This window comes from Macaca mulatta, chromosome X (genome assembly GCF_049350105.2).
Source record: "Macaca mulatta isolate MMU2019108-1 chromosome X, T2T-MMU8v2.0, whole genome shotgun sequence".
Lineage (NCBI taxonomy): Eukaryota > Metazoa > Chordata > Mammalia > Primates > Cercopithecidae > Macaca > Macaca mulatta.
Window position 1 is genome coordinate 76,562,780 of NC_133426.1, and position 10,366 is coordinate 76,573,145.

At 47.6% G+C, this 10,366-nt stretch overlaps 1 protein-coding gene across 2 annotated transcripts; it reads right to left on the reverse strand.

Moving 5' to 3' along the window:
* Positions 1-289: 289 nt before the first annotated feature.
* Positions 290-9,654, reverse strand: AWAT2 (acyl-CoA wax alcohol acyltransferase 2). Of its 2 annotated transcripts, XM_001085075.5 has the most exons (8): positions 9,508-9,628; positions 4,060-4,170; positions 3,641-3,711; positions 3,193-3,397; positions 2,784-2,958; positions 1,936-2,135; positions 1,523-1,712; positions 290-1,379 (listed from the first exon to the last, which is right to left on the reverse strand). In XM_001085075.5, exons 1-7 carry the CDS (start codon positions 9,590-9,592, stop codon positions 1,558-1,560), a joined length of 1,002 nt encoding a protein of 333 aa, XP_001085075.1. In that variant the 5' UTR covers positions 9,593-9,628; the 3' UTR covers positions 290-1,379; positions 1,523-1,557. The 2 variants fall into 2 exon arrangements, with proteins under 2 accessions (XP_001085075.1, XP_077844622.1); XM_077988496.1 differs by having other exon boundaries at positions 290-1,712; positions 9,508-9,654.
* Positions 9,655-10,366: the final 712 nt, after the last annotated feature.

Consider the following 10,366-nt stretch of genomic DNA (forward strand, 5'->3'; position numbering starts at 1 on the left):
GAAGAAGACCCGATAGCAGCTCAAGAACACGTAGCTCAAGAGAGGTCTGGCGCTTTTCACAATCCCAGCACCTTTCGCCCCGGGCCCCCACCAATCTTTTGGCTTCCCCGGGCCCACCCCCATGCCATCGTATAGGTGGAGCAATGTGCACACAGTAGACCACGACAAATCTGCAATGGCCAGGTATGCATGGGCTGGGTGTTGCAGCCCAGGCTGGTCCTCTAGCCACCTTAGAGTTTTTTTGTTTTGTTTTGTTTTTTTTAAGGAAACCAGTCACAGGAAAGCTGCAGACTGTTTAAAAACACTTTATGGAAGCTCAGGGAAAATGTAATCTCTGGCACAACAAGTGACAAAGACAGCAGAAAAGCAGAAGCATGTCTCTGGCCACTGTATACAAATCATCACATGAGGCAGGCACCCAGGGTAGAGGCAGCAGCTCACACTGCAGTAAACACGCAGGATGTTGTAGACCAAACTGACGAACGTAATGCAGGTAAATCACTGGACCAAATGGCACCCACCCAAGAGGAATGGAATGAGAGGGCTGTGAGCCAAATGTTGTAACCTGTCATTGCAACAGCCATTAGACCAAGAGTCTGAGAGACTTGCCATTCAGAAGGAGAGTTCTTTATGGCTGCTAAAAGCTAGGCGCCTCATTTCCATCCTGAGCAGGCTGGCTGACTCTCAAACAAAGGGCAGAATTATAGGGCCACGCAAGTATAGGCAAGTTGCTGAGGGAACAACAGAGAAAATTAGGCCTGAGTCCAACCTATTCTGTTATAGCTTTATGAGGCGGAAACTGAGTGCGGGCTAGTGGGTAGCAGAGGGTATTTAGGGCATTGTTTGCTCAGGGACAGGAAATGAGGAAGATGGTTGGAAAAGAAAATGGTTCACGTAGCTCTCCAGTGTATAAAGTTCAATCACATCCAATATTGTTTCATCTTCCCAACAGCCTTTGAGGTAAGCAGGGGACAGATTGTTAGTCTCATTTTATAGACGAAGAAAGGAGGCTCAGAGATGACTGATTGCCCCACAGTCACGTGGCTTGAAGTTGGTGGAGCTTGAACTCAAAGCCCACTGGCTCTGCAGGTCCCAGTCCTACTCCTGTAGGAAGTAGGACTCAATGCCAGGAGATGGGGCTCAATGCCAGGAGATGGGGCTGTTTGACAGCTAGAGAAGGAGAGACATGCGCAGGGATCCCAGAGCCCTCGAAACAGAGGAGTGGGTGCACACGCAGTATCAGAACATGGGCTTTTTATTTTGTCCATTGTTTTCCTCAATGCTGGCACCAAAGTGCCTTCAGGGCACCTCTCCCCTAGGCTCTTCCCTGTTTCTTGGGACTCTGTCTCCTGTAGCTGTGAAGAAAGGGCAGAAAAGAGCTGGAAGGAAAAAGAAATGAAGTGGGAAAAGGAGTGCAGAAAACAAGCAAATGAACAGGCCCTCCCCATAAGGAGGACTGGTCAAATCAGGAGCAGGAGGCCCATAGGTGACTCTTGTCCTCCTGTTCTCACTGGGTCCATACCTTCCAGCCAGGCTGAAGGCTGCTGGGGATGTCTGTCAAATTATCTCCAGCTCCTGGGTCTCTGAGATACCAAACTTGGTCTTATGCTGGTCAAACAGTTTACGTAGGGCATCAATATAGAGTGCGTGATATTTAGCCACGATCTCCTGGCTTGGATTCTCAATCTTGGGCATTGGTAGAGGCTCCCCGACTGCCAGGGGAGACAATGAAGGAAAAGAGAAAAGCATCAGAATAGTTCATTCCTCAGAATAGGCCCCAGGCCTCAAGCCCAGACTATCCCCATCCTCACCTCAAAAAGCTGCCACTCATCCTAGCCAGCCTCCCTGCCTCTGAGCAGAGTCAGAGCTGAGGTTCAGCCTCAGAGCTAGATCCTGTGTCCTAGACTGAGGCTGCCAGCAGAAAGGCCCACTCACCAATGGTGGTTACAGGCCGACTATAGGGCAGAAGGCCCCAGGATTTCTTGGTGAAGCCACGTCCATAGAAAGCACAGGGGTAGATGTGTATCATACTCCGGAACCACTTCTGGAAGCGGTTGACAAAGCCACCAGGTGTGAAAATGTGCTGATCATAGAGGTCCGTCTCCCCAAAGGCATACGCAGGTATTAGAGCCACCCTGCAGAGCAAAAGCATATCCTGTGAAGCCCAGAAAGGTAGGGACTTTGTCAAATGCCAGACACGCTGACGGTCCGTGATCCCTGGGTCTGCCTACAGGCTTCCCAGACCTCAGTCCAGCTGTGCCTAGGTCCAAGTTGGGAGCTCCATGGCCTACCCCTGGCTGCCTGTGGGGGCAAAGCAGTAGTAAGCTAAAGGAGGAGGCAAGCTCAGACCCTCCTGGGAACCCCTGGGTCTGAAACGGTGGAAGGTAAGACCCAAGGGCCATGCCAGTTGATTTTCTTCACTTTAACACAAGCTAAGCTTGGCTCTCTCTGAGACAGAGTTGTTGCCAGTCCCCTTGTATAGAGGGACCGGCCCAGATGAGGGCTGGCCCTCTGCCCTTTCTACTTCAGCAGAAACGCCTCCAGGACCTGGTCTCAGCTCTTCAACCCAGAGGTGGCTTTCCTCCTCCCTCTTTTTTTTTTTTTAACTTATTTATTTTTTTAATTGACAAAAAAAATTATCTTCCTGATGACCATAGTTCATAAGAATGTATTGTATACTTCCTTCTCTCTCTGTGGATGTCCTTTCCTCAAAACCCCATCTTCTTCTTTCCCTGCAACACTTTTGGATCCCTTCCCCCAGCCTGGACTGGAGCTGTCCTTACCCATGCTGAAGGGCCGTGCGCACAAAACCAGACCGGTTCTTCAAGACCAGGGTGGAAGAGCCTGGCAGGCTGTATCTGCACTCAGCCAGTCCACCAACCACCACAATGATCATGTTGCCTGTGCCTTTATGAGTCAGCAGAAAGTCAATGGAGGATTGACTTACAGAGCAGATCCCTGGTGGAGAGAAAAAGCCAAACAGCCATTGGCCACTTCCCAAACCCCTACATTTCCTCTCTACTGCTTCAAAGGAGGGACAGTGCAAAGAGCCTCACATCAGGCAGGTGAGCCTATGATAGCTGTTTCAGACCAGAGGGGATCGGGAGCTGGCCTTGCTCTCATGCATCCCCCTACACTTCTCCCTTGGGGAGCCATTTTTTCTTTGGCTTTGTGTCCTAGGAGCCAGCTTACCTACAGACATTACATATTCCCTGAGGAAAGGCATCCAGAAAAAGGCTCCCAGTGTGAGCACGTAAGGGGTGATGCCAGGAAATATCTTGGAGAAGCCTGAGGCCTCTGTGGCAAACTGGCCAAACCATCCAAAGGCCAAGATCCCATGAGGGTGGCAGACGAGGATGTAGTTGCGGCTGGGGGAGATGTCATGAGTCTTCAGAAGCTGCGGAAGAAAGTAGAATCAGGAGGGCTATCCCCAGGGTAGAGAACTCCTCTTTTGGGCAGAGATCTGAAAAGAAAAGGACTGCTAGGTCTAGCCATGCAGATTGCCCAATGTACAACTCCAGGGGGCGTCATTCTCAAGAGCCTCAATGTGGATGGCACCCTCCACCCCTAGCCTGACCCAACTCCTAGCACTGAAGTCGGGGCTGAGCCCAGGCCTGAGTGGGGACCTGGGGCTACTGACCTTGAGAGGGAAGTAATCCCTGTAGTGTTTCCACAGGCGCCAGTGCCTCACACAGGTAAACCGGCGGCCGCCTGAAAACAGAGGCAATGCAGCCAAGCTTTGTCCATTCCCACTGTGGGCCTGCCCTAGGATGCTCTCACCCCCTGCTGTTTCCTGGCCTCTTAAGTGGCAACGGAGGTGGGCATATCAGGGCAATTTAGGACAGGCCTAGCTTCTGCTTCACTAGCTGCCCCTCCCCTAACCTACTCCAGTTCTGATCTGGGCCTTTCTACCACATTAAAAGGACCCCTTCCCTCAGCCTCTCTAGCCCAGGGAGGGACAGGCTAAAGGGCTGTCTGGGAATTGGCCAGAGCCTCTCAGGATTGTGATGAGAGAAGGGGAAAGAGCATGTGGCAACACAGCACCAGCAGGACCCTTACCTCGCTGAGGGGTCTTCCAGTCAAAAGCCAGCCAGATGAGAATAAGCACAGTGACAGGCCAGTATGGTGTGAACACCACCAGGTAGAGGTTGACAATGGTCACAGTGGTTACTGCAGGAAGCCCAGACCAGAGTTAATGAATTTCAAGCGGTCCCTCATACTTACCCTATCTCTGGAGTTCTGTCCATCCCAAAGTCATATGCACTCTCTCTCACACATACCCACTCAACACTCTCACTTCTTCACCCCAGCACCTGGCCCACCTGCCCATGTCCCCAGCCCCCTCTCCTATCTGGTCTTGGAAACCTGATTCAGGTCTAGAAGGCAAGGTGTCTTCCTCCCTAGCTGAGCTTCACACTGTAAGCCCTCTCCTCCCTGCGCCCTGCTCCAGCACTGCACTGGGCTCTGCCTGCAGTGTGGTCAGTGGCAGTGAGCCAGTGGTGGGCCACCAGAGGTGGGGAATCCTGGAACAGTTTTCCTCCAATTCACATCCCCCTCTCCATGTCTTCTCTCTGAGGCATTAGTTAAGGGAATACCAGGGAAAGCACAAACCCACCTTCAGCCCAGTTGGGAGCACACCAGATGGCAAAGAAACAAAGAAAAATACAAACCGGAATAGAATAAGGTACTGGGCTGTATTAAGTTCCAGTAAGATAGGAACGCTGTAGGTTAGTGTAGTTAGGAAGAGTTACTAGAGATGAGTCATAGGGGGCCACACTCAGAATTATTACTGAACTCAGTTTTTAAGGCAGCCGTAAGTAAGATTATTTGGGAAAGTAGGTCAATAAAAGGTTAGAAAAGACAGAGAACATTTCAAATTGAACATCGTAGATTGAACACAAGTTTTTGCCTTGACTTCTTGCTGGAGCTCCATGAAAATTATCATTAAAATGTTTTTTAAAATATAGATCCACAAGGAGAAAGAGAATTAATGAGATGCCAACAGCAGATAAGAGATATTAGCAAAACATTTCCATATAGGACAGCAGATGGAGGAGGGGGTAACTGACTTAGAACAAAAAAATTAAAATCTAGTTACCTGAAGGGGGATGCCTACAAGATGTGAGCCTATTTGCACTGGAGGATCTAGGAAAGATTCAGAATTTGGAGGCATCAGGTGCCACAAGAGGCAGGGATGAGGCACAGGGCTAGAAAAACTGGAGGACAGGTTGAAAGTCTGCCAAGGAATTAGAACCCCAGGTTCCCTCTCCTCCCCTACACAACTAGATGATGGGAAGATTGTTCCCTGAAAAATTGAACCAAATAGACTCTAGACTCAAATACTTACACTAGACACAGCTAAGATATTATATAAGCAGTCAAACTATTAATCAAGTATATAAGTGGAATAAAGGCAATTTTAGATGCACACAGTCTCAGATAATTTGTCTCCCATGCTCCTGTCTCAGAAAACTACTGGAGAATGTGCTTCACCAAAATGAGGGAGTAAACCAAGAAAGAGGAAGGCATAGAATCCAGGAAAAAAATGACCCAATGAAGGAGGGCAGCAAGCAGGGCCAGGGATAGGGAGAGGTGAGCAAGGTGCCCAGGGCACAACATTGAGCAAGACACTCACTCTCAGGTCATGCAAGTACTGGCCCATCACTTGCACAGCCCTGAGAGTGAGCACTTTCTTAAATTTTGCACCCAAGGTGCCTCAAGGGCCCTGAAGGTGACAGCTGTGCATGAGGCCAAATTGTAACAGGAATATGCTGAGCTCCAGCAGCGATGTTCTAAAGGAAATAAAATGATGGAGGGGACTTAGATTCTTGTTGCATTTGCCCATACTGAGAGATTGACATGTCTGCAGAGATTCAGAGGGTGAATTCGTGATAACTAATAGATTTCTAATAGATAACAAAAGAAACGTAAAATGAAGCAATTAACTACAATTCATTTCAGTGCATGGTATGAGTAAGGCTACAACTAGAGTTTCTGAATGAAACGAACGATTTTCCTGATACTTTGTGGTAAGAAACTCATCCCCTAAATGGCTTTAGGATGCTTCACTATGAAATATTAAATTTGTGTGCCTGTTTCAAGACCACTGTACTCAATTTTTTTTTTTTTTTGACAGAGTCTTGCTCTGTCGCCTAAGTTGGAGTGCAGTGCCATGATCTCAGCTCACTGCAACCTCCACCTCCCGGGTTCAAGCAGTTCTCGTGCCTCAACCTCCCCAGTAGCTAGGATTACAGGTGTGCACCACCACACCTGGCTAATTTTTGTATCTTTAGCAGAGACGGGTTGTTGCCATATTGGTCAGGCTGGTCTCGAACTCCTGATCTCAAGTGATCCACCTGCCTCAGCCTCCCAAAGTGCTAGGATTACAGGCATGAGCCAGTGCCACCGACCTGTACCCAATAATTTTATCTGTGAATTCTAGAGTCTGTGAAGCTTTTTATGTAACAGTTTTCTGCCCAACATTTCATAGGGAACGTTCACAACTGTGCTTCCTCTTTTCTAATCTCAACGGTTTCTTTTTCCAGATAAACTTTGAAATTATTTTGTCAAATTGCAATGATGATACTTCTAGGATTGGAATTAGGTATTTTTAATCCTTATGTTAAGTAGAAAAAGTTTTATTTCTATAAAATATTTAGTACTTAGATTCAAAAATTGATTTTAAAATATTACATTAAAAATAAAATAAAACGAGGCAATTATTAACTTCAGGGAAAACAAGAAATTCCACGGGAAAGGAAATATAATCTTGGTGACTAAATAGCTCAATTATGAATCATATTTTCTAGTCATAGGCATTTAACCAAAACCTGTGCTATAACAATTTTGGGAGGATGGGGAAAGAGGAAGTTCCAGTGATAGTGTATACAGCCAAATTCTCATCTTCCATATTAGGAAGTCAATAGACAATGTCTAAAATTGTTACATCAGCAAATAATAAGATTTAGAAATATGGAAGTAAATTCCAGAAGAAAGAACCAACAAAGTTGAAAAGCACTGCCTTGGGAAAGAGCATTAAGGGTGGAGCAAAGGCCAGTAGTTCTTGGGTTTTGATAAGCACCATATGACACTACTGACTTCTTCGAGAAGTAAAGAGAGGCATGAGCCTAGTCCAGAGGACACCTCCCAGTTTCCTTTAGGCTCTGCTCAAACCTAGGCAGTGCTGGGGACATCTTGTAAGTGTGGCCTCAGGTAGGGTGCCCTGTGATGTGATGAATCTTGGATCTGCCACTTACTGTGTGTGACCAAAGACGTTGCTGAGCCTCAGTTCCTCATCTGCAACATGGGAACTAAAATACCAATATCTGCCCTATTTCCCTCACTTATTGGGAGGGCCTTCTCTCAAGGCCTTTACGGTCCAAATGGATTCAATTGCACTCCTAGAGTGAAGAGCTGAGAGGCCTCCGAAGGGCCATTGCCCCACTTGCCCTATGTGAGCTAGTGAGAAAGGGGCAAACACTGGCAGCCCACGTCTGCTGCCAGGACCGAGAGCTCTTCTGCCTGCCCTCTCTGTACTTCTTAGTATACCCAAAGTCAAACTCCAGTTAGGAGTCCTCTGAGTCCATTTTGTCCCTGGACTCATCCCCTTTCAGCCACTCTCCTCCTTAACCCTTCTCCGCTCCACCTGCGCCCCTGCCAGCTCACACTGGGACCTGATCCCTCAGTCTTGCTTCCTCCATTTCTCTCGTGCCCTGTCCCCATCTTCAAGTCCTATTAATTCGACTCCAATTTCTTGAATCTCCCCTCTTCTTTCCTCTTCTCTGCATCACCATCACTAATGGCCTGGTCCAAATTACTGCCATCTGGATTACTGCAACAGCCTCCTACCTGGCATTGCCCCTTTCACTTCTATCTTCCTATGATCAGTTTACTTCACAGAGCTAGAGTAATCTTTGATGCCATCACCTTGTGTCAATCTCCCTCATGGCTCCACATGGCTCTCAGAAAAAGTCCAAACTCCTTTCCATGGTTTACAAAGCCCTATACAATTTGTTCCCTGCCTGTTTCTCCAGTCTCTTCCTTCTTCCCTCTCTTGTTTGTTCATTCATTCATTCAATATCTATCGAACACCAATTCTGTACTTCTCACCCTCCACCTCACTTAACCACTGGCAGCTTCTTGAATGCATTATGTGCCCTTTGCCATCCTAGCTTTTCCATGTGTTGCCCACTCTCTGCCCCAAATGCTCTTCCTTTCTTTGTCTATTTCCTATTTGTCCTTCAAGAGTCAACTCAAATTCAAGGGAAAAATGGGCAGAGGTCATAAATGGGCAGTTAACAGAAAAAGAAATACTAATTGCTGATAAGATGAAAAGATGCTCAATCTCATCAGTAATTAAGGACGTTCAAAGTGAGGCGACAGCTAATGGTTTCTTGCCTGTCACTTCTGGGTGGAGGTAGTAAGGACTGCGGATGAGTTCTCCATTCACTTTCCCTCCCATGCTGTGGTAATCCCTCAAGTTCCATTTTGCAGCGACACAATTTGGTGGTGCCTCCATCTGCCTGAGTATTAGTGTCCGCAGTGAGCGGTGACTCCCACCAACCTATGTTGGACATTCAGCATGAACAAGAAGTAACCATTTGCTGGGTTAAGCCACTGAGATTTCAGGGTAAATTTATCAGCACGGCATAACTAGACCATCCTGATTAATACACCCTGAATGCTCTCACTTTGCAAATGAGGAAAATAAGACTCAGAAAGGATAAATACCTTGCTAACAATTGCACAGATAGTAAGTAGTAGACCTGGAATTTGAAAACAAGTGAGGTGAGGTAAGGAATGCCCACGCTTCCTGTTCACTGGCATGCCTCTGTGGCAGCCCTGTGCACCAGGGCCTACTTGCATTCTTTATTCCTAGATAGTTTACAAGGTCACTTAATTCATGTCCCTGACTCCAGCCGGTACTCACCTGAACCACTGGAAAGGCGAGAATGTTTTCTAGGACCCCTTCCCACAGTAATGATTTGTTTCAGCATTTAGAACACAGTGGCCAGCATAGAAATAACTTTGACCAAGTGTTTGTAGTGTAGGTGTTGGAAGACATGGATGGATAAATGGTCAAATTCCTCTGGACGAGGTTTCCAGAGCCTCAGTCTGCCACCTGACCCAACTGTCTGTCACTGGTGGTTTGCTTGAGCCCCTGTGATTGCAGCTAAGCCCTTTTCCTTGGCTAGCCTCAGTGGAACTGCTCCTAATCTTCCCAAAGCATGCCCTCTACACCCCAATGTAGACCCAGGAGGGCTCACACCTGCAGCAAAACCCATGTGCATACACGCACATATACACACCCCTGCATAGGCACACACCCATATGCACACACACATATGCCCACAGGGACACTCACAGATCCCACAAATACCATGGCCCACCTTCCTGGTTTTGCTGGAACAACCCTAGTTTGACCATTGAACATCCTGCAACCCTAAAATCCTTCAGTCTCAGGCAAACCAGGATGGTTGGTCACCCTACCAAAGGCTGAAGACTCACTGATAATAAAGGCAATGGAGATCCAGTGGAAAACAGCAAAGACCTCCAGGGTGGTCTTGAGGTCCTTCTTAGAGGGCAAGAACATTGTGCCCAGCGTCCCAGTGGCTCCAGTTAAGTGCTGTTCAGCTGCCCAGCCCTGATTGCTCAGGAGTCTGTGATGTTCCCTCTCTTAATGTTTTCTTCTCCAGCCCCTGCCTAGTCTCCGCCCCTGTACCACCACCCCCCCAACAAAATTACAGGACCACATAACGCCTCTGCTTATCCTGTTCCTTCCAGCTGCCCACTCACCTGTACTTTTACCCACTTGGGTATTGCCTGGACTGAGATTGTGACACTCCTTTGCACACTTGGCTAGAGAAATGTGGATGAAGCCCTGGAGTGGGAAGTTAGTGTTGGCGTGCAGCTGACAAGAGGCCTCCAGGGCCAGTCTGGATGGTGGAGGGTGATGGGCAGGAGGGAGCCCAGGGCTCAAATGGGACACAGGACTTGCATTTCTGTTTCTGAGGCCCAACTGTCTATGATCTCTCAGTGACAATGTGATTGGAGGGCAAAGGGAAGGAGGTCACAGGCCAGGCCTTAGAAATACCTTCAGCCTTTTGGTCAGTCTGGGAGAACTCATTACTCACATTGAAGAGACATCACATGTATGTCTGTGAGCTATCACAAGTACTGAATAAAACTGTTACTGAAAGAAGAAACAAATGTTAGGGTATATTATTCTGTGTACGTAAAATTTTAGAATAGGCAAAACCAATCTGTAGTGAAACAAATCAGAGCAGTGGTTACCTGTGCTGGGGGATTGACTAGGAAGGGGCATGATGGAAATCTTTAGGGGTAACAGCGACGTTTGCTGTCTTGA